Genomic DNA, 26,980 nt, shown 5'->3' with positions numbered 1-26,980 from the left:
GCGAGTCACGCAGGGACTGTGCTCCTCCGCAGAGGTTCCTACCAATCCGGTCTGAAATAGTCCCAATATAAACACTTATTATAAGTGTACCGTAACGATTCAGGCTACGACAAAAACACAGTTTGGAAAATGGATTAATGTTGTACATTCTCATGATATCGTTTTTGTAAATCTTGAACACAAAAAAAGTTATGGACTGCAGCTTTAAATGTGATACTTTGTCATCACCAAGAGATAACTTAACTAACTAAAAATGTTGCAGATTTGCTCCGGATGTTCTTTGACTGTTTGTATGATGAGGATGTGATATCTGAAGACGCTTTCTATAAGTGGGAGGTCAGTAAAGACCCAGCAGAACAGCAAGGCAAGGGCGTGGCCCTGAAGTCAGTCACCGCCTTCTTCACGTGGCTCCGCGAGGCAGAGGAGGAGTCGGAGGACAATTGACGAGGGGACAAACGGACACATTTGCCAACTAGTGCTGAAGAGACAATAGTCACTGAAACAATAACTGTATCAAATTAAAATGTAACATAAGCAACACATTATGCATCAGGATGGAGAGCAGCAAGATTTCAAATGGTACAGTTCACTGACGTGCGGCGACCTCATGACAACTTACAATTGCTGGAGCACTAAAAAAATGTATTATTTATAGAAATGTTGCATTTTAAGTTTTTTCTTTTGTTACTCTTTAAGAGGACTTTATTAATACAAAACATGCAGCAATGAGACAAAACGTACGTTCAGACTCGTTAATTTATTTTTTTTAAGAACAGCGCAAACAAATGGGTATTTAACATTTGCAGACAGTCACAACGAGCGGTTATTGGTGGATAGAAAAATAATGTTAATAATAGTTTTATTATTAATATAATGACAATAACAATTATTAAACAACTTTTCAAATTGTTGATTTCTTTGTTTTTTGGATTGAGCACAGACAAGACCTGGTCTGAGTTTAGTAAATCAGTACTAAAGGGTTTAAGGTTATCATCTCAATAACCATACCGAATTTTCCTCTGCTTCAGCTCTTTGTGAAACATTTCATCCGGCAGAAACTTGCAGGAACTATGCATTCAGGGGACTGCTAAGATGACACAACGGGAGCTCAAAATGGACGTCATTGAGCAGATGGTGACGACGGTGTATAAAAACACTGAGGAGATGTTGCTGAACCTAAAGTGCTTGTTATTCTTCATACGGATAGAGCAAATTTAAAGCTTGTAAATAAATTAAAGACAAAAAAAGATTCATAAAAGTACAAAACTGGGGTGATGGTGTGCATTTTCTAGTGTTGCCAGTGAGGACTTCGCTGGTTTCGTGTGACACTGGTCCCAGTGCTCGTATTTAGTCAACAGGTACAGTAACATTTAAAAGTTGGAGGGCTGTAAGATTTTTTTTATGTCTTATGCCACCAAAGTTGCATTTATTTGATCAAATATTTTGTAAAAACAGTACAATTGTGAAATATTACAATTATTAAAAAATAACTTCTATATTCATATTTAAAATGTCATTTATTATATGTACATGTGCAAAAACAGTAATAATGGGTCTTCCAAATGGTAGTGCTTTACCTGCGCTCATTGGCTGCCGCATCTGTTCGACAGTAGTGCAGTGAAGTTTGGAGATGCAAAAATGAGAAAATAGAACAAAGCTTGTAAATAGGCTTTGTTCCATTGGAGAATCATCGTACTTCCTCAAAGGAGACAATGTGAAAATAGTAATGTTATAATAGTAACGTTAACCGTAACGTTATCTGTATATCGAAGAAGTAGAAAATCCCTAAAGTCAGAACAAAGACCAAACGTAAACATTAAGGATGCTCCGATCAGGATATTTGGAGCCAATCACAAGAAGCAGTATCTGCTGATACCGATCTATTTGAAGCATTCTTTTTATCATGTAGAATTATTTATGGGGATGTTCCAAACATTTTTACAGACATTCATTCAGGCCCTGAATTTCTTTTTTGAATCTTGTGACTTTTTTTATTTTTACAATGTGTTTACACACAGCACAAGCCTGATTTCAAACTCTGAAATTAATTCACAAAAAAGACAAGTAAACTTGAAATAAAAACAGCTCTCTCAATTGTTTAATTAAAACCATTGACATGAGTGAAATTGTGGCTTAAATCAATTAACTTTGACAAAATTAACATAAAATAAAATAAAATTAAATAAAAGACTAACGTTACTAGGTCTAGGAGAACAAACAAAAGTAAGTTTTATGTACTTCCAGTTCCGAGTTTAATAAAATAAACTTTCATTCACTTGCTCTGTGATACGAGGATCTGTACAGTTTGGGTTCTTTGAAAAAAAAAAACAATCATGACAATTTTCAGTTTTCTCAAGTTTTATTTTCAAATATAAAACAGAATCGGAGACTTGCTCTCAATAAATACAGACATTTGATCAAATGATGAATGTAAAAATAGAGACAAGCTGCACTAGCTTTCCAAACAAGAGTGCACACATTGATGGTTGGGATAAAGTGATTTAGAGAAAATGATCGGATGCATTCAGAATTTTAGAGAAAATGATCGGATGCGTTCAGAATTTAAATGTAGCGCGGTATTAACAGCAGTCCTTAAACCTGAATGCTGGAAAATGAGTTTTAGAAATGCTACTTTCACTTAAAGCATGATGACGTGTGTGTGTGTGTGTGTAATCTTTGGGATATTTAGAAAATATTAGGCACATCTTGGAGAGTCAATGTTTTCATGTGTGAATTATAGTGTCAAAACTGCCACATTTGAGTACAAAAATCTGATGTAATAAGTAAACCGAGGAATATCCTGTGAGATGATGAAACCTGAACAGTTGACTACCTATAAATGATGGCACACTGCAAGGCTAAAGGTACAAAAAAGTCCTTGGCTAACAACCATGTTGCGGTGACGGTGAAAACCATAACTACAACGTCACTTTATGACAGACAAATCACAAGTCCAGTACAAAACAAAAAAAGTGTAAACCTGTTTGCATGCTACCACACGGTGAACATTTGTTTGCGCAAATGGCAAAGTACTTGTGCTTGTCTTTCTGACATGATGGATTGTCACCCCCTCCCAGGCCTGGCACAGCTGAATACACAAGAGATTTGTAATCAAGTCAAACCATCATGCTTCAGCGAGAACTATACACAAGTTTGTGGTTTTGAGGAGCAGCAATCCCCAGGACCCAAAGCCACAATACGATGAGGCAAACCAGTGCAGAGGTGTTAGGGTGTCCTTTCCAAACCAGATGCAGGAAAGGCTACGAGTCCTTGAGCATACTGATGTGGGCAAAGATTTTTAGTGCGGGGCCCAGTTTGATGTTCATGGTGCTCATGAGATGATCCTCTTTGAGAAGCATTAAGGCCTGGCCGTCGATCTCCTGAGCACGAAACTCTTCTGCAATCTCTTGGCAGCCTGGCACGAAAGAGAAGATTTGACTTTATTGACGATTAACTAACTTACAGACCCAAAAAGCAACAGAATGTGATGGTATAGTGCTGTTAAAACGATTAAATCACATCCAAAATTAAATGTTTGTTTTTTTATAAATACAAAAGAAACGCATTTATTTTAAATAAAATATGTCTTTATTGTCACTTTTGATCAATATAATGCATCCTTATGAATAAATATCAATTTCTTTTTTTTTTTTGTTCTTTGCCCCCTAAAAAAGATTTACAGACTCAACTTTTGAATTATAATACAATGTTGCAAAAGCTTTCTATTTCAGGCAAATACTGTTCTTTTAAACTTTTTATTCATCAAAGAACACTGAGAAAAATATTAGACAACTGTTTGCAACTTTGATAAAAAAAATAAATGTTTCTTGAGCAGCAAATCAGCATATTAAAATGATTTCTGAAGGTTCACGTGACACTGAAGACTGGAGTAATGATGCTCAAAACTCAGCTTTGCATCACAGAAATAAATTACATTTTAAAATATATTTAAATAGAAAAAATTATAATTGTGTGTATATAAAATAAACAAAAAAAGCAGCCTTGGTGAGCATAAGAGACTTCTTCAAAAAACATTAAAAATCTTGCCGATCAAAAATTTGAGTTTGAGCGGCAGTGTGTACATATTCAAAGATACATAATTATACACAGTCCACACACACGCACACATATATACGTAAACACAAACTTTCATTTTGGATGACAGTACTATGATGGTAGCTACCTGGCAGAGAGCAGATGAACTCATAAACGTCCTCGACGTTCCACTTGGTGGGGTCGCTGGCCAGGAAGTGCTGCGTGAGGAGAGGGAGATCTCTACTGTGATCGAATCGTTCCTTGTTCGGAAGCCTTTGGGTTCCAAAGCTTGAGTTGGACAGTGGCGAAATGGGCTCTTCGTAGCTGGACATGTCTGAACACTGGCTGGAATCACCGTGACATGGATGAGAGGAGTGTGGGGACAACAGAGACGCTCCCATGGCTGTTTGAGGCCTTGGATTCTATGAGAACCCCATTGAAACAATTAAGCACATTTCTGCATAGACAAACCTAACGGGACACTGCAATGAAAAAGAAAATATTAGCCTACCCGTTTCCTGATGTCCATGCTGGTGTTTTGATGATTGGCGTTGGAGGCTTTCTGTTTCTTTGGGCTCTCCGATGTTGATTTTCCTGGGAAAAGTCCCATTCGCTTTGTGCATCCAACATTATACCTGAAAGAGAAGAAAACGGGTAAACCAACCACTCAACCAACCACGCGTTTACATGTGCAACAAAATGCTGATACAAAAATCTAAAATAATCTGTGGGCTACAGAAAGATCCACATACCTCTTTGCACACACCGTAGAACAAAACCGCTTGGATCTCTTGAAGTTGAATGCGAAGTCTACACTCCCACAGAATTCACATGACAGCACTGGCTCCGCGATCTGATTATTCAGCTCTATAAAAGAGTTTACATGATGGCTGATTGGACAACAGTCTGAGCATCAGTGATCCATCAGGTGTGTGACTAAAGGCTGGAATACACAACATGACTTTTCAAATCGGAAGAGATTGGAAAACCCTCGACATTATGCATTAGGCATCACAGACTTTGTAAATTGTTACAGAGAAAAACTGGGCATCTTACACTAAACTGAGGATCACACACTACCAGACCAAGTAAATCCAAATGCAACAAACTCTCACAGAAACATAGGCATCTCATAACAGTGAGGGACGACAAATGTAAACACTGGCTGCGTCCGAATTGTCCGGCGGGGGAATATATATATATATATATATATATATATATATATATGCTGCATTTATTTAATTAAAAATGCAGTAAAAATCATTTTCATATTAGGATTTGATGCTAAACAAACATTGATGATTATTATTAGTATACTGAAAACAACTGAAAACAGTTTTGCTGCTCATGGTGATGCCTCATTTTTGCGGAAACACCATACCATTAAAACATTTGTGGTAAAAGGAAAAAAGAGAGAAAATAATACTTTTGTTGATCAGACATAGGCTACATTAAATTGATCACAAGTGATATTTTTAATATTATAAAAGATAATGTATTTAATAAATGCTGTCCATTGAACTCTCTCATCAAAGAATCCTGAAAAATAAAATGCATCATGGTTTCCACAACATATTTAAGCAGCACAACTGTTTTCAAGACTAATAATAATAATCAAAATTGTTTCTTTATTATGAAATCCTCACATTTCATAATAAAGATAAACATTTGTAAGCTGTCAGTTAGCACTGCATTATTCATATGATATAGGCCTACTTTATTGTCAATAAATAGCCTACATTGAGATGACTTGAAAAACACAAAGCATATATTGTCGCAATCGTCGGATTGTCGTCGTCACGCTTCAGCTCATAACGATTGTTTTCCTTCAGCTGCAGCTCCAGCGTGACAGTAAGTTTCTACGAATCCGCTTCTGGACTTTCTGTGAGAGCGCCCTCCTCATATTTAGATACGAATAAAATGACAGGTCATGCATAGATTATTTTTTTGTCACTAAATTTAAATATTGATGTTTTCACATTGGTTTCTATGTATAAATACACTTGCCCGTGACCTCAAGAAGCACGCAATCAACCGAGGTAGCCATTTTTAGCGTACCTGTTGCCCGCCCTCACGCAGGTAACAGCGGTTCAAATCTCGCTCGGAGCGGGTCGACTAGGCTCGGGGAGACCCAGTAAACGTGCGGGGGATGAAAATACACTTTATTAAAAGTGCGGGGGACACGCCAATGTGTTCTAAAATCGACTCCAAATATCAAACATGTTTGATATCCACCGACTGGATGGAATCATAGTCTGAAGGTTAAAAAAAAAGTCCTGCCTGTCATACACTATGCGATTTTCTGTGTAATTCTGGAGACTGGCTTTCAGAAACTAACAAACTTAATCAGGCAGAAGTTGTGTAGTGTATTGCTGCATTAAAGTAACCCTTTACCTTGCTGTGAAAGGTCCTCCATCTCAGAGTCTGCATTGTGAGACTGCTTCTGTAGGTCTGAATAAGCCTGATGCTGCTTCTGCTTCTTTAAATTCTCGATCAGCAAGGACGGACGTTCAACCTGGATACATCCACAAGGTGCATAAAATAAAAAATAAATAAATAAAAAAATTAAAAAAAATCACTACACAAGGACAAATGCATGCTCATTTTATTTATTTTTTTACTTCTACCAAAGTCTGTGGATACAAGTTAGAACTGAAATATTGTCCACTAGAGGGAAGTGTGCCTCTTAAAAAAGGATTTAAAATGTATTTAATATTTAAAAATGTAACACTTTTGATGAAAGTTTATATATTAACTATATTTTCTGTATCTTTGAAGAATATGTTTGTATGCATTCTGGTTTGGTATGGCATGAGGGTGAGTAAATGATCAAATAGGCTTTGAAACTTAAATGGCTAGTTCACCCTAAAATTAATATTCTGTCATCATTTCCTCACCGTCAAATTGTTCCACAAGTGTATGAATTTCTTTGTTCTGCTGTATACAAAAGATGATATTTTGAAGAATGTTGGTAACCAAACAGTTGATGGACCATATGGACTTCCATAGTATTTTCCCCATATGTATGTAAGTCAATGTGGTTTATCAACTGTTTAGTTCCCGAAGTTCTTCAGAATATCATCTTTTGTGTTCAGCAGAAGAAAGAAATTCTTTTAAGTTTGAAACAACTTGAATAACTTAAATGACAGATTTTTCATTTTTGAACTAACTTATACCTTTATGGGCAGATGTAGTTAAAATAGTGCGGGGGTTAAAGTTAGTTTTACAAGTGGCATCTATCTAACAATAACCATAATACAAAACCATCATCTCATGTCTGTGTGTGTGTGTGTTGTTTTACCAAGTACAAACTAAGATAAAGGATCATGAGGGAAACCGAAACAAGTACAGCAAACGTAAACAAGCAGGCGGGTGCTTTCACTTACGGGAAAAGGCTCAGCTCCCTCCTGAATCACGAATCCCTCGATGACATGCGTGAGGATCTGGGGCTTTACTACCGCCTGTGGCGGCGGTTTACTCTCGCCATTTTGCGGAGCGCTGCCGGTCACCGTGGGAGCATTGTTCCCGCTGCCCGAGGTCATGACTGGAGGTGAACCCACACCTGACTTCACATTCACACTGCCTGCTGAACACGAGCACAACATTCATCGGAACTGAAACATCATAACACTGGTAGCAAATCCGAGCCATTTTCGCTAATCGGCTCTTTAGAACAATTCATTTCAAAGATCCGACTCAGTAACAGTTTTGCGTGATTACGCAATTACGTCATCGCGTGCTCAGTGACATGACACCGTTTTTAAAAGCCAAAAATATTTAGATTTACTGGGCTGGCGTTACATTCTTTACGTTAAAATAACAAAGGTGTTTACAGTAATTTCATATAGACAGTTCGTTTAAAAAGTAAATATAATATTCTCATTCAATTGTAAAATTAATTAACATTTCTCGGATGAATACGTTTCTGCACGTTTTATTAAAATGCAATTTATTAAAATTCATTTGCATTTGTGTTGATAAAACTATCATACAATCGCGTAATAATAAACCTATTTACAGTATCTGTAACACTTCTGCAATTCGTTACTGATTATTAGAGAATCTTTCAGAACTGCTCGTGACGATTCATAGAAGAAAAAACGATTAATTTATGCTATTTCATAAATAAGAAAGATTAAAGATCAGGCAAATTGTATCAAGAGCATAAATGTAGCATTTATAAACGACTACTCTTGCATTAATTGCTCAGTTGTATTATACTGGACTATGCATGAACATTCATGCCACCTGCAACCACTTGCTCAACCAAAAACTGCCAAAAACTGATTTATGAAGAGCTATGCGTCTATTACTACTATATGAAAAATGTCCAGGTCAAAGTCAGAAGTTTTTAGCACTACCCGTTTTGAAAAACAGCACTGTAGCAGCATTACTCCCATGCATGCTTCCCCAGAGAAGGTTCAAAACACTCTCATGCAAACAACACTTCGCCATCTAAAAGACCCGTCGCGCCCCTCCGTCCCAGAACAAGTAGCGAGCAACTTTGAAACTTTATATCCCGAACATTTGGCAGGATTTCACACACTGCAGAGAATCGCTCACGCACAGGCACAGGCACGGGCGTCCTTGTGATTGTCAACAGCACACGCCTTTGTTCCGCTCACGCACTCTTTACTTACACTTTCAAGCGCCAAAAGAGGAAAACAGTGAAGTGAATTTAGCATTCCAGTGCTTCCAAGTAAACTTCCATAATCCACTGGTGTTATATACAAAGCAGTACAACAAATGAACCGATCCAAACTTTTTTTTGTGTGCGTGGATTTGTTTGTTCTAACCGATTCCCTCAATGTGAGCAGCGGGGCCGCACTCTCTAATCCTCTTTGTATGGGGGAACTGAATAGGAAACATTGCGCAGCTCCGATTGGTCCGCACGCTTGGAATTATGTCCAATAGTAGGGGGTAGTTAGCACAGAAGCGTTCCGTGATTGGTTAAAACTCGTGAGCGGCTCCATGACAGGCGCACGTAGGCAGAGAAAGAGCATCTACTACTCCATGGCTATCTTTGGAATTGCATACTACAATTTTAGCAGCGTTCAAATGCCACATTGCAGTAAGCTCGATTTTACGGTCTAATTTGTAGTTTGATGAATGAACAAGTTACTTGATTGGACTGTCAAAAGTTGACATTTTTACATAAAATAAGATTGAAAATAGAAAAACAACCACATTTATTTCTAAGACAACTCTTCTAAGATAAAATAAGAGGTCAAAAAAGTGTACCATAGGCTACTACTGTTTTTATACAGTAGGCTATATACACAATGAAGATATTCCTATATTTATTTTATAGCGCTTTATTCAAGATAAATATAGATAGTTTCAAAGCAGCTTCGCAGACAAACTGAAGTGATACCGGTACTATCCCAATAATTTAGCCAGGTCTAGTCAAAATACTGTGTGTAGGTCATAAACCTATACCAATTATTTTTACCCTCAAAATAATTGTATACAAATAACCTTGACCAATCAGAATGGCATGTATTACAGGACAAACTGTCATGCTAAAGTCTGCATGAATTTAGACTCATAAAAATAATATACCAATGCAATAAAGTTGTCTTTAAAATTAATTATTCTACGCTATCATTTATCATTAATACAACTAGGAAAAGGCATTTTTAGCTATTATTTTAAAGGTCTACCATGCATTAGTTGCAAAGTTATCTCGTTGTGAGAGCAGACACAAATGTTTCGATAAGAGGGTCTTGGGTTCCTCAGGGACAAAGGGAGACCCAGGGTAACACAGGAGGCATGTATAGTGAGTCTATCGCTCGTAAGATATACAACACCACTCATGTGCCACACTCAGCAGCTGGGAGTCGAAACACAATGGTGTCTAAGTATCGTAAGCTAAACCCAAGCTCGTCTCACGCTCCAATGCCAATGTCTGGAGCAGTTACATCTATTTCAAGCTATTGAATTCATCAGGCATAACCACAGCGGTTTTGTTGTTCGCTTTAAAAAGAAGAGTTACTTTGATCTGAACTTGAACCTTCTCAATTCTGTGAGACTCACCTTTATGCTAGCATTGAAATGGCCAATTAAAGTGTATGCTTTTTAATCCCACACATGAAAAACAGCTAACCTAAAACAAAATACGCTTTAAAACTTTTATGACTGCACCATATTCCATTTCAAGCAAAATTATAAGCATGATCAATAAAATATGATATAAATGCTCTGATGCCTCAAGCCATTTACATTCATAAAAGAGCAGTTTATTATCATTCATAATTTAACGTCTGAGAGGTTAGGCCTCCAACACACCTGCCAGACAGCCAGAGTGTGTCCACCTTTATTCCCATGTCCCACAGAGAACAACGGAGCTCAGACCCTCGTCCCTAATTATAGCAGAAGCTGCTTGTCATACTCTCGCAAGTGCTTCGACTGGACAATAGACACTGGGGGTGTGACAGATCTACTCTTCCGCTTGAGGGGAGAGCTCACGTTGTTGGCCTTTGTGTTTTTGTGACTGGCAAACCTACAGATGGTGGTGACGTAGTAGTCACTCTGCGTCTGGCTAGACCAAGACTGCTGAAGGAGTCTTTCTTCCTGATTTTGCAGTCAATATAGATGGATGTGACCTAAATATATTTAATATTAAATGCCTTTTCAATATTTTTAAGAGATGTATTGTTTATTCATATTGTGTTGAACAGTGTGATATATTTGTGATATGTAAATTTATAATAAATAGAAAAGTATTTCAGATGACAATATTTAATGGTTGATGTGACATTCTCATTTCAGCTACACTATATTGAGGCTGCGTCCAAAACCTGGAAAATGTTGCCTTCAGAGGACACATTTCAAGGCAGGAAGGCATCAAGCAACGTCCGACTCTAATGTTAGCTTCACTTCCTGTCTCCTGAGAGACCTTCATCTGATCGATTTTTGAAGGCAGCATATATGTATCCTTCACTGCCTTTGATATCCCACAATCCTGAGCTTTCCATATAGTGACAGTTGAGCTGGGAAAATAAGATGGTGTCCGAAAGTTGCGTTTGCTGGACAGTTTGTGTGTAAATGTATGGGTTTTTTTAAACCAATATTTCACTTCTGATGGCATTTCAAGCGAGAAATCACTACTGTAGTAATTAAATATGTGTTTAGTTCTCACCAAAGCACGCTCTATTTTGCTGTATATCATTAAACTGTTCCACTGCCTAAGAAGTCTTTTCGAAATTAGTTTTGTGAGGTGCCTTCATGCACAAAACGCTGCCTTATAAGCCATTGCCTGATAAGGCAGCGAGGCAACAAGTCAGCTGCCTATGGTTTTCGGACACAGCCAGTGTGTATATACACCTGTGGTGAACGTCAGTCCAGTCCTGCAGGGTTTTGCTCCAACCCTAATCAAACACACCTGAACAAGCTTATCAAGGTCTGAAGGGTTAGAAAGCTACAGGCAGGTGAATTTTATCAAGGTTGGAGCAAAACTCTGCAGGACTGTGGCTCTCCAGGACCAACATTCGCCACCCCTGGTATATAGATACACTATAGTGCATAATAAATGCTGGTTGTTTTTTAATTTTTACTGCAGCTGGATTTTCAACTGCAGAATTATATATATATATATATATATATATATATATATATATATATATATATATATATATATATATATATATATATTATTAAGTATATATATATATTAAGAATCCAAATGACTGATTATGTTCAATGCATAATTGAATCCCAATGAGTATCCCAATGACTATTAGGATAAAAACAGAGGAAGCCATTTAAATTTGTGTATATCAAAACATAAACAATGCTTGCAGTTATTGCTAAAAAAAAAAACCTTACACTTTTTGAACCAACAAATGATGAAAGTCATGGAAATGAAACAAATAAATGAATCAATACCTTCTGTGTTTTCTGTCACTTGACTTTGATGAGATTGTTTGACTGGTTGGTATTGTTCTGTCCGGGTTGGCACTTGTGTCGTTATGGATAGCAGCTGCGGTTCAAGAGGAACAGGGTCGTCCTTATTTGACACATGCTGTGTGCCTACTTCCAGCTGGAAATATTGTCAGAACAGGACATGGTCAGAATAGGAGGGAATATGTGATACTAATACAATTAAGATACATTTAAATAAAGAAACAAATAAATATATAATGTTCAATCCTCTTACTTGAGTTTGAACTGGCTGGATCTGTACATTAACAGCAGTAAGCTGTAGAGGTCCTGCTGTGCTGTGGCTCAGCATGGGCTGCTGTCCATTCTGGTCAAGTGCCTGCTGACTCACAGTAGTAGAATGGAAGATGGTGGCTTGTTGGCAGGTAACAGGCACTTTGGGTAGCAAAGGGATAGGGAACTGCTGAGCCTGAGCAGGCAGGGCAGGCTGAATGGCTACAGCTTGTACTGTGTGAGGACGAATGGTGGCAGCTTCGAAGAGCTGAGCTTGACCTCTCTGCAGTATCTGAGGCTGCTGCTGTATCACGAATTGCTGTTTGTGCTGCTGGAGCAGCTGATGGGTCTGAATTTGGGTATATGCTGAAATAAATGTAACAAAAGACAACTATATTAATATATAAACACAGTATGATACAGTACATGTACATAAAAGTAGTATATTATAAATAAGTACTTAATATCCACGTAATTGGTACTTTTAATCAAGCCTTTAACAGCAGTTAATGTGTTAGAAGCAGGAAAAATGGACAGCTGTAGGGATTTGAGCGAGTTTGACAAGGGCCAAATATTGATGGCTGGGTCAGAGCATCTACAAAAATGCAGCTCTTGTGGGGAGTGTTCCCGGTCTGTAGTGGTCAATGTCTATCAAATGTGGTCCAAGGAAGGAACAGTGGTGAACCAGCAACAGGGTCAAGGAGCGGCCAAGGCTCATGGGGAGCGAACACAGGTCCGTGTGATCCCATCAAAAAGACGAGCTACTGTAGCTCAAACTGCTCAAGAAGTTAATGCTGGTTCTAATACAAATGTGTCAGAATATACAGTGCATCGCAGTTTGTTGCGTATGGGGCTGCATAGCCACAGACCACCGAAAGCACGTAAGCATCAGAACCGGACCATGGAGCAATAGGAGATGGTAGCCTGGTCTGATGAATCACGTTTTCTTTAACATCACATGGATGGCTAGGTGCGTATGCGTCCCTTACCTGGGGAACACATGGCACCAGGATGCATTATGGAAAGAAGGCAAGCTGGCAGAGGCAGTGTGATGATTTGGGCAATGTTCTGCAGACTGCAGGAAACCTAAGGTCCTGCCATCCATGTGGATATTAATTTGACATGTACCACCTACCTAAGCATTGTTGCAGAACATGTACACCCTTTCATGGAAACTGTATTCTCTGGTGGCTTGGGCTCCTTCAACAGGATAATGCGCCCTGCCACAAAGCAAAAATGGTTTAGGAATGGTTTGAGTGCGCAACAACAAAATTGAGGTCTTGACTTGGCCTCCAAATTCCCCAGACCTCAAACCAATCAAGCATCTATGGGATCAAAGTCCAATCCATGAAGACACCACCTCACAACTTACAGGACTTAAAGGATATGCTGCTAATATCTTGGTGCCAGATACTGCAGCACACCTTCAGGGGTCTAGTCGAGTGTGAAAAGTCCAAGTAATATTTCACAAATTAGGACAAAGAGTCCAAAACAACTGTCCTTCATTATTCAGCCGAAAAGACCTGAAACTCAACGTTGTAAAATGACTCACAGTGCATTTAAAGGTCCTGCACAAACTATTGCCAAAGGCATTTCTTGAAGTTACCACAACACAGGCTGTCAGAGTGTGTCTAACTGAAGGTTACTTAGAGCCATCTGATTCATCAAGGTCATATGGCACTTCACGAGTGGATGAGTAGAGCTATGCTTTATACCCCTTATAGTTGACCTTTCAGATCCTAAAGCAGGACTCAGCCAAATGACCCCTTAACCTCAAGTCAGCCAGACAAAACCACTAGAAAAATGTTCACACACTTATATATTACATAATAATGTGTGTTATGAATGAAGTACTGCTGAGATGGATTTTTTTTAGTAATAATGCTCATGCTATGCTTTCCCTCAGAGAAGAAACAACTTGTGATAAGACAAAAGATCAAACGGCATGTTCTTGATGTCAAATTCCTCCAGGCAAACAGTGTCTGTGGGAGTGTTTTTATCATTTGTGTTGTGTTCTGTAGTGTCAAAATGAACACAATATTAGATAGTGTGCCGTATTGACACACCCTCCCCCGACAGCCTGCTAAGTTCAAAGCATTCATAGAATAGCAACAACAGATGCAGGGCTTTCTTTGAGCATTGAAGACCACATTCTGGTTCAAGTTCCACCCATGCTGATAAATAATTAACTGCTGCCCTTTCTCAGCACAGTTCAATATGACAAAAAAAGAAATGTCCGCAAAACTTCCTGGCCTTTGAGGGAGAAGTGCTAAAAGAGAGCCTTTGACAGGCTTTCAATACTGAGTGCTACTTCAAACACATGTGAAAACAAAAAGAATTCTACATCTGTACTGACATATAAATTATTAAAATTAAAGTATTGTGGAGCATGATGACCAAACTCACATAGTATTTTCCTTAACTTCACTCATGTGTACAGAAATATGAGTCATGTAGGGATTGTTCACACAAAACACATTTTGCGTTAAAAAAACACAAGCCGCAGAGGAGTATCAAAGGACGTTGTTGGGGGCAGTTCACACAGTAAGAGTTTTGCATTCCAATGCTCTCCTTTTCCCTTGTTTTTCCTATGTAAACATGCAGAAGACAGACATGTTTGACCGTTCCACTTATGTCTAATTTATTTTGCAGCATCTCGCATGACACGCATTTCTAGACCTTGCGCTTTCATTCTAATGCTCCACATCTTGCATTTTTTCCACTGCTCTGCTTTTTAATAGTTTGTATGTAAATATACGCTAGACTAGCATCTTTGTTGTTTTCAGTGTCTCATATATATGTGCCCCTTTTCAAGATACTGTGTGAAAGAGGAAATAATTTAAACTAAATAAGATTCTCAAGACTTCAAGTTGCATTTTTAAACACAAGAACATGTTGTGTGTGAACTTGTCATAGCCTCTTAAAAAATGCTGCCTAAGTGGCTTGACACGACACACCACAAACATAAAAAAGTCAGTCTAGGGCAGGGTTCCTGATCAAACTCATCTACCTGCATTCTCTAGTAACTCTGAAGACCTTGATTAACTTGCTTGTGTGTCTTTGATTAGGGTTAGAGCTAAACTCTGCAGGGAAGTGGCCTTCCATGACCGACTATTGATTATAGTCCCAAAGTGAAGGGGAGTTTCTCTGCTCCTGTACACGTTATTGGTCTCTGAAGGAAAAGCTCTCCTAACTATTGTTCATTACAGCTGATCAAAGAGTCTGTGGCTCCACAATCTCAACCTTGATCAAAACACTTCATGGAGGCCTGACACTTCAATTCTGCAGTGGTCACTCTAAGAAATGTCTGGTCTTACTTAGGTTTCTCTCCAGTTGTGGTCCAAATACTTTGAGTTTAATGCTCCTGGCTATGTGCTTTTCTTGTCTAATGAATTCCTTATGAAGAAAACATGGCCAATGGGAGAGTGAGCCATTCAACACACCATTTACATTTACCAATTGGTCTCTTCATCGACTTTTCCCTCTCTAAATATAGTATATCCACCAAGATTCACCATAATAACAGGTCTTCATTTAGGAGCTACTGGAACTATGCAGATGTTTAAACAGAGCTGAATCACTTATACTGCTATTTGTAGGTTCATGAAACTCTGTTAAGCAATAAGTGTGTAAAGAAAAACATTCTCGCTGCTCCGGTGGTTTCTTTGGCTTCGTCTCTAGATGTTCTGTGTTTATATTGATGCTTGAACCCTCTCTGTCAAGCTTTCATGACAGGAAATGGTCAGGACCTTGCCACATACACAGAAACCCACACCCACAAATAACACATTAGCCCACTTGTGGTTTCCATTTGTAGCGGAGTGTAGTGGTCTTGGCTTGTCCTGCAGTGTGGCTTGTTGCTATTAATACGACTGTGGTGGATTATGCATTATGAGATTATTGGGCAAGAAATGGAAGAACAAGAAGCAAAATATCTTGATGTAAGCTTAAAAAGTCTTTCTTATGGGCCGTTTACACAGAATATATTCTTGTGTTTGAAAAGAGAATGAAACAGTGTTTTTTTTAAGATGCAGTTTTATGTGTAACAATTTTTAATTTGACATGCTGCTCACACAGAACGCTTTTTTGCTTTGCATTGTGCTGCTTTTCCATTGTTTTTCTATGTGAACATCATGCAACAAATGTGTTTGACTGTTCCACTCATGCATTTCATCGTTTGATAACAGCGTTTAAAAAAACGTAGCGCTCAAGTTAAACAAGCTGAATAAAAAAAAGGCTTCTCAAGGTTGTGCGTTTTTTTACCATGTGTCTTGCATTTTTAGATGCAACAAAAGTTCTCTGTTTGATTGGCCCCTTATGCTAATGAAACAAAATGCTAAAAAAAAACAAGATGTGATGGAAAAGCCAAAGGCATCTGTCTGATACATAGACTAACAATAAAAAGCACAGATGTGTCCTGATCGAATAGCCATTTATACTCCAAAATCTCTGTTTAGTTCACACAGACCATTCTTTTTTGTTTATACCACAACAAATAACTACACATGTGAATGTTGTTATAGTTTTCCTGTGACTCAAGGACGATTTGGTGTTTTTCTTTTTTCTTTTTATTTAATACATTTCTGGATGTGGTGGGGTCAGCCTCAAAAAGCCTATGGTTAAAACATTCCATTAAAATGACTATTATATGCTATTATTTTATCTACATAAATTAAAATAAATTGGGCATCACAACATTATAATGTACAGTATATGTAAATGACATTCTTTTTGAGATTTTTTGAGACAAGATTACATCTAACAGTGTTATTAAATTATTAGTGTTTTTAAAGATTAACTTAAGTAAGTGTTAAATGACAGCAAATATAATATTTATGTAAAACTAGGGAAAATTGTTCCAAAAAAACCCCACTGTTGAATTAAAAACTACCTAACTGATATATATCAATATATCAATAATTACTATTGACATATAACATGCAGTACTGAGAAAGCAGCTCAGTAATGTTAATAAATAAATTGTTAATGCATATTACTAAACAAATGGCAGATATTCAGGGATCACTTTACCAACATCTCACTTAACTAGCATGTGGGGCGAATTGTGTCATTGAGCCAAAAAGGCTGTACATCTGTCTGTGATAAAGGATATCCTTTCAGGGAAGCCTGGCTTTGGAGGGCGCAAACAATTCCCACCAACCACAAATGCACACAAAACAGGTGTGCTATCATGAAACAAGTGTGCCCAGTGTGCACCTCAACACCGAGGCCACAGCAACCCAACACCCTGTTTAATGCTCAAGGCCAGATGTCCCTCTCACTTGAGCTTTTCTTGTTGCTTTCACTCCTCCATTAGTGAGATAATCGAGAGGGTGCACTTTCACTGGATCCTCCCCTCGCTGCTTGCACGTTAAGACCAGTGTTATTTTAGGAGCCTATCACTAGCTATATTTCCATCCATTTCCAAAGTTGCGAATTTAACTATTACCCAAAAAAATTGCAAAGAAATGTTTCATCCCATATGTTCAAGAATACAAATTTGTCACTTCCAGAGGTGGGTAGTAACGAATTACATTTACTTCGTTACATTTACTTGAGTAAATTTTTTGGGTAACTTGTACTTTTAGAGTATATTTAAAAATGGGTACTTTTACTTTTACTCAAGTACATTTCTGGTGAAAGAACTGTACTTTTACTTCGTTACATTCGGTGGCGTTCCTCCGCTACTGTCAATGGTGATAATTAATTATATATTTTAAAATAAGTTATGACTTGTTCGCAAGTCTCGCGAAACGTTGGAGAGGCTGCTTCGCGAGAGGTGGATACGCATCACCCGCATAAAATTAGCGCGCGTTTAGTCAGAAGATGATGGCCGAAGCAGAGGGAGATGTGTGTGAGCGGCAGATCACCCGTACGTGGCCTCAAGTTCAGCCTGTTTTCAGTCCAAGATGTCAAAAAGAACAGTTTCATAATTTAATGCATGCTGTGTGCACCAATATGAACTGACATCTCAGCATAATTCCAGCTCCAACCTGAGAAAGCAGTGGTAAGTGTAACAATGATGCCTATATTTGAACACTATTAATGGTAATTTGGTAACTATGGGCACTTTTCCTTTATTGTAATACTATTTCACACACTGTCCGAGTGTTTTCCTCATATGCGCTCTTGTGCAAGCATTGACAAATCGTTTGAATCCTCCGAACACACGTCCACAAACAAACGTTCACATCTGCACATTTACATATCTTTTTTTTCTCATAAAACGAGCAACCTCATTGGCAAAATGTACCTGTGGCAATGTTTTTGCAAACCACAAAATACGTACCAATACACACTGCAGAAATTCCAACAGAAATGAACACTATAGGCAGAAAAACTGCATTTTTTTAGTCTATGGTTTGTAAACTAAAACATTTTGAATTTTGCGTCACAGCTCCATGTTCTGCTTTTCTGATTCACCAGATTTGCTCGATAGCTCAGCTGATACAGATTTGTTTGCAATGCGAAAAGCTTGAGAACGAACCCCATGAAGAACGAGTCATGATAAAAGAGCTCAAAGACGAGTTCTAAACACAAGCTAAAAATACATGGACACAATTTTATTTTTGTCACATTTGCTTTTGTTAACACTTTCGGGTAGGTTTAGTGTGGGTGTACGTTAAAAACACAACGTAACAAAGCATGTCAGATTCACGCAATCTGTTCTGGAAAAAAATAAGCTTTTAGCGCCACCCAGTGGACATTTCACTTTGAAACTGTCGCAATATGTACGTATTGGTACATATTTTGTGGTTTGCATAAACGTTGCCATAGGTACTGATGAGATCAGGCTAAAAACGAAACAAATTGAATAGCCTAATGTGACATCTTGCATTTATACACATATCCGGACAGACAACAGTCTACATTTAAAAATGGGACTCTATTTCTAAGAATGCATATACTTATAAAAATATAAGAACAAAGTATGTTTTAAAAAGAGCTGTGGTTAGCCCAGCACACCATTAATTTACACTGTTTAACCATTAAACACACACACACACACACACACACACACACACACACACACACACACATATATATATATATATATATATATATATATATATATATATATATATATATATATATATATATATATACATATATATATATATATATATATATATGTATATGTATATGTGTATATATATATATGGAGGTGTGTGAAAGCTCTCTAAGTAGTCTGAAATTCAGGGTTTTTGGATCTTATCAATCAGATAGAAAGTAACTAGTAACTAAGTACTTGAGTAGTTTTTTCATCTAATACTTTTTTACTCTTACTCAAGTAACTATTACGATTGTTACTTTTACTTTTACTTGAGTAAATATTTCCGTAAGTACTTGTACTTTTACTTGAGTAAAGATTTTGGCTACTCTACCCACCTCTGGTCACTTCCTGGCTAATTAGCGCAAAATATCTTAATAAAAATGGAAGTTGCTGCTCTCGGGGAAGCCACTATGGCTTTTTTTCCTACATCATGAATGACTTGTGTCTCAGAGCCCGCAGACGAAAGACAAGACACCTACATGTTGGATGCACTGGGGGTAAGCAGATAAACATCAAATTTTCATTTTTGGGTGAACTAACCCTTTTAGGAGAAAAAATACTATTTTTATTGCAAAACTCTTCCTTTATTATAATTTAAATAATTGAAAAACCTACTTAAACTTAAAACTTCATAAAAAAAATATGAAAACTCCTCAAGAAATGAATACAGGTTTGAAACAATATTAGAGACCTGCGTGCATCTAATATACAGACATATGCTGATTTTACTTTCACTTTAGACATAACCGGCCGTGTATTAACGCAGTAAGACGACTACTTAGTCCAGTAATCACGTGTGTTTGACAGGCGTTTAGTGCGCGCTCTCAGAAAAGTGCATGTTAAAACAGTGAATAAGCACAAGACATGAATGTTTAACCGTCAAGGCTTTAAAACGCATGCAAATAATGAACTTTCGTGATTGTGAATAACTATAGTTCCCCATGAGTATAACTTTACCACTAACGTGCGATGTGAATGCATGTCGCATTGTTCAGTATATTGGGATGGAGGCAATTGATAGAATTTGTAGGAAAATAATTAATTAAATGAGCAAAACCGGAAAAAAACGCAATTCACAAGCGCGTATTAAACCGTGAATGCCGTACTGAACAGTTCAATATTGTATTGAGAATTGTGGCATCCCTATTTAGGACCATGTGATATTTTAGTTTTTCTTTTTTGATAAATCTGCAAAAATGTCAACAGTTCAGTGTTTTTCTGTTTTTCTGTCAATATGGGGTGCTGTAAGTGTACATTGAGGAGAATTTTTATAACTTAAATGATTTTAGCAAACGGCTGCAATATAACAAGGAGTGAAAATTTGAGGGGGTCTGAATACTTTTCGTACCCACTGTATTTATAGATTTAATTTTAGTTAAAACATTTTGTATTACAGGTAAAGATTTCTTTTATGGTTTTAGTTTTTGTTAACTATAATAACCCTATTTAAAAGAGAAAAAGCACACAGCAACTGCAGAGTGATGGCCCACCTGTGCTGATGAGGGGATGACCCGCCACTGAGGTCACATTGGGACACACGTTCAGCTCCCGTGTTGTGAGGTCACTGGTTTTGTCGTTTTTTCCCACAGTCTCTGAGGACGCTTCTGCAGGACAGCCCTTTGCAGCAGCTCCCTGAGGATTCGGCTCTGCTCCAGGACTCTTCAGTCGAGCCAATGGCTGGCTAGTCAAAGAAATCTGCGCTGACGCCCCGGGGGACTGTTTCACATTTAGGCTCTGTAACTGAGACTGAGAGAGGGAGGAAGTGAGCACCCCCTGCTGGCCTCGAAGAGCCAAGTTCTGCACCTAAGCGGAGAGAGATTTTGGTGTGGCAACCAAAAAACATGATATTGCGGTATACTGTAAATCAGGCACCTCATGTTGCGCTTACCTGTCCACCAATGGGAGACGTATTGATTGACAGAGCAGTAGCTTCTGGCGGAACTGCTGCAACGGAGCCAGTTGGGGTGAAGATAAGCTGGGGGGACAAAGGAACAGCTCGTCCTAGGCTTCTAGCAACTTGCACAAGATTAGTTTGCTGTGCCTGGAAATCACACCAAAAATGGTTGCTTTATCTGAATGTATGAATCACATTTATATAACGAATACTAGGCTATCAAATTTGAAATCAAAGAGCACATTTGAGCCATTTCAGCTGTTATAGTGCTGAAAGGACTTCATTTCAAATTTTGGCAGATCTCAAACATCTCATTTACTGCTAATCAGTTGCCAGCCAAAAACTGGGAGGAAATAGAGTTGATGTGCCAGTGAAAACATTTTGGTCACCATCCTGACTCTTATTGGTTTTTTGAAAGAGTTGCAGCTGTGCCACATTTAAAATCCCAGGCCAAATGAAAACAATGTTGTAAGATGGAACACATGTACAGACAAAATACCAATAATTTTTTCCATTTCAAGAAAAATACTATTTATTCATGTGAAGAATATCCAGCAGCTGTGCATTTGACATTGTTTATAACCAACACTACAGTAAGCACTGTAATTAGGGAACCAAAATGATCCATTCATACAGTATAAAATTTGAAATTGGATCACTCCACAATTCCCAACAAAAAGGGCTGAAGAATTCATATGCTCACTTAACAAAAAAACAAACTATCATGAAACACTGCCAATTTATTATTATATTACAGGTGTTTCTTCTGTTTTCCATTTCTCTAATCAAAATGTTTTAAACAAAACATCATATTTTATTGGTATCATTTGTTCAAATTGGTGATTTTAGTTTTCTCCAGTTTTCTCAATATCATTTAAGATCCTTTTACAGTATTCCTTTAGCTAGTTTCTTAAGGACATCATCCTCCAGTGTTCATTATGTAAAAACATTAGAAGTCTTTATTTAGAAAGCACATTTGTAAATGTGGATGAGCGTGTGTAAGAGGATTTACCATCTGAGCTCGTAAATACATCTGTGCTTGGCTGGCGGTGAGTGTGGGTGTGGAGGAGTTTCCCAGCAGAACGGCCTGTTGGGCAATGCAGACTGGAACAGAGCTCCCGCTCTGGGCTCGGCTCAACAAATGAGCTGCTGCTGGAGATGTGGCCAGGTTTATCTGTTTCAACAAGGAAAAATCTTAACAAAATAGGATTTTTATTTGCTGAGAGGTGTGTTGTCAACATATTAAATCATATTCTAAATCAACGTGTTACGAATGATCACATTCAGCCAGGAGTTAAGAAAGCTACAATATGTGCATGTGTATAGAAAAAATGGTTTATGTAAGTAATACCAAGTGCCATTTTTTTCTGTAGGACTGCAGACTTGTTGAGTGAGATATCAATGTCAGGATTACTAATACTTACAGTGGTTTGGGAGGCCACAGTCTGCTGGGATGTAGTGCCATTCCGATTACAGCTTTGTCTTCCTGCCACTATACTAGCCTATGGGGAATGAGAGAGAGAGATGGTGAAAGAGGGAAGGACACAGAGATAGGTCACAAGTCAAACCCAGTACTCATTAATCAATAACAACAGCACTGAGCTAGAGAGAGAGGGGTAGGAAACAGATCCCTCGTTCCCACAGCACAGTGTGAGCAGCCTGCCACTCAACACTACAACCACACAATACATTCTACTCTACTGTACTCCCCAAAGGCATTTCCATTCTCAGGGTCCAAATTATGTTTCATCTTTAAAAATACAACAAAGCCGTTATTTGTTAACCGTTTCCAAATAAATTATTTGTGCAGATGCAGTGTATCTATTCAGTGCACTCTCAGCAGGTACCTATCAAGGGACTTTAGTATTCAACGGTAGTAAAAAATATATATTTTAGATTTCACAACATCTTAAGTGAACCTAGGGTTAAGTGAATCTGAATTTTGGTTTTTGCACGTTGCCATTTTTACAATTTTACTAACGAACTAACATGAAATATTGCCAATTTATTAAGAAATATTCCATGTGTTTCCCTTTTTCCTATGTTCCAATAAAAAAATAAAAAAACATGTTTTCTTGGAAATCTTTTGTTAAATATTTTATAGTTTTTCTCAGTGTTCTCAATTTCACTTTCCATTCTTCTGCAATATTCCTTGCACACTAGTTTTGTAATGACATAATCCTCTAGGAACTTGACGTCATTTCAGATGAAAAATTAACAGTATTAGCAATGTATCAGATGAATTATGAGATGTGGGTGGTAACAACTGGTTTGCTTTTATGTTTTATGACAATACATATAAATCTGTGATATTATAGAAATGTCAAAAGTTGGTTAAAAATATCAAAATTAACTTATATACACCCACATATAACCTAATCGTCAAAAGCAATGGTTTAGTTGACTTTAGTTCTTTAATTCACAGCAATAAACCACTCAAAAAATAATTGATGTGAAGCTTGACATGCTGGCCAAAGGTATGACTCAATAGTTTCTTAAAGTTAAGAATTGCTTGTTCCACTTGGCTTCCTAAAATATTCAAAAGATGTGGCTCTGCCAGAGCAGATTTTTGTTAAACGATGCAAAACACGCCTCTGGCCATTGCAAGGAATCCCACATCAATACTTGTCAGAAGAGATGAATGACCCTGTACATGAGTTACTCACTGCACAATCCGTAAAGAACCATATGTGATTTTCATTAGACCGCATGTGCTTTAATCCAATTTCTTCATCTTCACACAGTATTGTATTTTAACCACTACCTGTCAATCTTCAGATACAGACAGTAAACCACTACCTGACACATGCATGCATATTTTCCCCTCTGTTTGATTAGCATGTTGAGAGATCTGGTAGGATTCCTCATAGAGAGACAAACCAAACAATCTTGATCAAACGTGACAATATTAGTTTGTTAGATCTCTGAAATAATTTCGAGGAAATATTAATTATGCATTGCCAATAAGCTTGAGCAAGCATTTAAAGGATACACATGTTGATGTACAGTGTGATTCGAAATCTAATTTGATACTGGAATTAAACAGAAAGATTTTAAAATGTATGGCACTGATCATGTAAATATTGTACAAATGGTCAGATGTTCTTGAAACTTAAATCATGGCAGAATACATGATTATTAGGTTTTACACAAACTGATGGAGTTCATGCAGCTCGGGTGCAGCTTAAAGCAAATAATTTGTAATGGCTTTGGGGTCCCACAGTAAATGTATCTGCCTATGGCATGTATGCCCACCTGCTGCACTGCAGCCAGACTCAGGTGCTGTTGCTGTAGTGCTGCGGTCTGTAGCATGAGGTGTTGTTGTTGAGCTGCATACATCTGCTGTAGATAGTGAGCTGCCGCTGTGCTGGGCTGCCTGTTCAAGGCCTGCTGGATGACCTGAGCAAGATGAGATGGGACAATTAAATTAATATGTCAATAATATTATGCCCCCTGTCTACCGATGGCACATATTATTTATGATGTATTTTAAACCACAGAGGTGTAAAGGAAAGCATTTCTCATTGTATCATGTGTAACCAGAACATAATGTTTCATGCAGAAAGAAAGAATGTAGTGTCCCGTTTGTAAACATAGAAGTTCACCGGGTGCGCACCAGCACGGCTGCATGCCTGAGTCATGGTATGGCATGTGGGGTCACCGCCATCCATCACAGCAGCCTGACATCAGGACATTCCCTTCAGAGCTAAATTATCCCACCTAACAGGATCTCTACACACTGTCGTCAGGGCTATCAATTTTAAAATTAACCTTTTTTTGTATTATTCTAAAGTCAAATCAAAATGTATTCAGACACCTTTAACCTTTTTTGTCACTATCAAAGTGTATTCACTATAAAAGGGTGATAAAATATGACAAGAAAAAGAGTGATACAGAACAAATTAATCTTGATAATGTCAGATAACTTTGATAGAAAGGAATGTAATGGATCACAATCAACAAATCAGCTGTAAGCTGTTACATTTAAATACACTATTAGATAATACCAATTCAGATCAACCAATTACCAAGCAAAGCTTCATTTCGTTCAGTCTGTGGTGTAAAAGGTCGCATTAGCAATTAAAGAAAAAACATTAAGCAAAGCATGGTCAGGTCAAAGTGTCTGGATCATTTTGGTCCCAAATGTTGATACATTTTTACTAGTATTCCACTGTATGGAGAATTGCTGGGTGTAATATTTCAGTTTACTTTATTTTGCAGTCCTCATTTACATAAATTGTCTATAGTGTCCTGCACCCACAAGTGAAATATATATATATATATATATATATATATATATATATATATATATATATATATATATATATATATATATATATATATATATATATATATATATAAATGAATATTACAGGACCACTGTTTTTATTGTATTCTCTGTTTCAGCTATTGCTGGTTGAATTATTTGCATTTATAAGACATTTGGATAAAAGCATCGGCTAAACAAATAAATGAAACTTGATAAATTGCAAATTGTTTCTAAATTGCAAAAAAAATATTGTCTAATTCAGTATTTTTGTCTTGTTTTTTTCAGGAAAAAAACTTGTGTAACCAATTTTAATAGCTCATGTTCCTATCCTCATAAATTAATAGGATTGTTTTAATTATAATTATTTAATGATAATGGTAACACTTTACAATAAGGCTTCATTTGTTAAAATTGGTTACACACATTAAGTTAGTCACACAAAATGAGTTACCACATTAGTTTGAGAAGATCTTACAATTGACAATGATTCTACAGCATTTATTAACTTTAGTTAATATTGGTTAATCTTAATTTCAACATTTACTACAATATTTCTAAAATCAAATGTTGTACATTAGTTACATGAAGAATTGTTGTTCTGTTAACTAACATAGGCTAATTGCTAATTGTAAGTTATTAAAATAACGACGTAAAAATACATCTTGCTCACTAAATAAATAAATTATTGTTCTTAAAATAAGACTGTGGATAGGTATTCTTAAAACAAATCTAAAAAGAAAAAGATAAAAATGTACACATTGTTATTAAGAAGCATGATAGTTAAATATAGGCTAATATCAATATTTTTTAAAAATGTACATACTACCAAAAGAAAATATATTTCCCCCTGAAAAGATGAAATATTGAGCTCTCTTGAATATCTGGATTCTTACTGACCATGTGCTCAGTGGTAGCCCATACTACCATTCAAATTTAGCTGACAACAGAGGTACTGTTTTGTGCAACCAATCACTGCTAGTCAGCTGTGAGAGTTCTGGACTATCACTGAGAATATTCAAGGATACTGGAGAATAAAAGTCTTCTATATTGGATCAAAATATATTAGATTTGTTATAACATATTGTATAACTAAATACACATCACTAAATACAGATGTGACAAAAGAGGAGCATCACATTAATGAGATCCAGATTTCAGAGGCGGTTGCTGCCTGTAGATGGCGCCAGAGGATAATGCAAATTTATGGGCCATATGAAGGACTCGCAGTCGCAGAGACTGACTGTGACTTGAGATTCTACCTGAACGGTCTGTCTGTCCGTGATTCCTCCATAGACTGATATCTGAGGCACAGCCTGTTGTCTGCTGGAGGAGTTTGATATGGCGCTGCCGCCGGTGGAGGCTGAGGTGGTGCTTGGGAGGGTGGCACTGGCACTGGAGGCCACGCTGCCCTGCTCCTTCTCCATAGGGAGCCTCTGCCTCCCTGTGCCCGATCCACGGCTACTGTCGATCCTTCACACTCCCCTCCAGCTGAGAAAGACAGAACGGCAAAAACATTGAAAGCTGTTCTTTATTCTGCTAACACGTCACTGTGAAAATCTCATGTTTTCGGGTT

The 26,980-nt window shown here is 37.5% G+C and overlaps 2 protein-coding genes across 24 annotated transcripts in view; one reads left to right on the top strand and one right to left on the bottom strand.

Annotated features, from left to right (window-relative positions):
• eif4g3b (eukaryotic translation initiation factor 4 gamma, 3b) overlaps positions 1 to 911 on the top strand; it is a 58,960-nt gene extending 58,049 nt beyond the window's left edge. For all 15 annotated transcript variants that reach the window (XM_067446302.1, XM_067446310.1, XM_067446298.1 and 12 more), the window contains one exon: positions 263 to 911. In XM_067446302.1, the coding sequence (XP_067302403.1) occupies positions 263 to 444 (182 nt within the window). In that variant the 3' untranslated portion in view covers positions 445 to 911. The remainder of the gene's footprint in view (positions 1 to 262) is intronic.
• A 1,429-nt stretch (positions 912 to 2,340) lies between these two features.
• Positions 2,341 to 26,980, bottom strand: part of phc2a (polyhomeotic homolog 2a (Drosophila)) — a 44,343-nt gene continuing 19,703 nt past the window's right edge. For 3 of the 9 annotated variants that reach the window (XM_067446287.1, XM_067446288.1, XM_067446290.1), the window contains 14 exons: positions 26,667 to 26,895; positions 24,393 to 24,536; positions 22,562 to 22,639; positions 22,150 to 22,311; positions 21,132 to 21,284; positions 20,734 to 21,046; positions 12,194 to 12,555; positions 11,923 to 12,076; positions 7,422 to 7,621; positions 6,430 to 6,550; positions 4,788 to 4,902; positions 4,547 to 4,670; positions 4,184 to 4,457; positions 2,341 to 3,415 (listed from right to left, as the gene is read on the bottom strand). In XM_067446287.1, the coding sequence (XP_067302388.1) occupies positions 3,261 to 3,415; positions 4,184 to 4,457; positions 4,547 to 4,670; positions 4,788 to 4,902; positions 6,430 to 6,550; positions 7,422 to 7,621; positions 11,923 to 12,076; positions 12,194 to 12,555; positions 20,734 to 21,046; positions 21,132 to 21,284; positions 22,150 to 22,311; positions 22,562 to 22,639; positions 24,393 to 24,536; positions 26,667 to 26,831 (2,520 nt within the window). In that variant the 5' untranslated portion in view covers positions 26,832 to 26,895 and the 3' untranslated portion in view covers positions 2,341 to 3,260. Of the gene's footprint in view, positions 3,416 to 4,183; positions 4,458 to 4,546; positions 4,671 to 4,787; positions 4,903 to 6,429; positions 6,551 to 7,421; positions 7,622 to 8,675; positions 8,901 to 11,922; positions 12,077 to 12,193; positions 12,556 to 20,733; positions 21,047 to 21,131; positions 21,285 to 22,149; positions 22,312 to 22,561; positions 22,640 to 24,392; positions 24,537 to 26,666; positions 26,896 to 26,980 lie in introns of those variants that run through there. The other 6 variants (XM_067446291.1, XM_067446292.1, XM_067446293.1 and 3 more) reach the window with 6 other exon arrangements.

The sequence above is a fragment of the Pseudorasbora parva genome, chromosome 6 (genome assembly GCF_024679245.1).
Source record: "Pseudorasbora parva isolate DD20220531a chromosome 6, ASM2467924v1, whole genome shotgun sequence".
Lineage (NCBI taxonomy): Eukaryota > Metazoa > Chordata > Actinopteri > Cypriniformes > Gobionidae > Pseudorasbora > Pseudorasbora parva.
The sequence above is the reverse complement of the archived record's forward strand: the minus strand, read 5'-3'. Positions and strand labels throughout refer to the sequence as shown.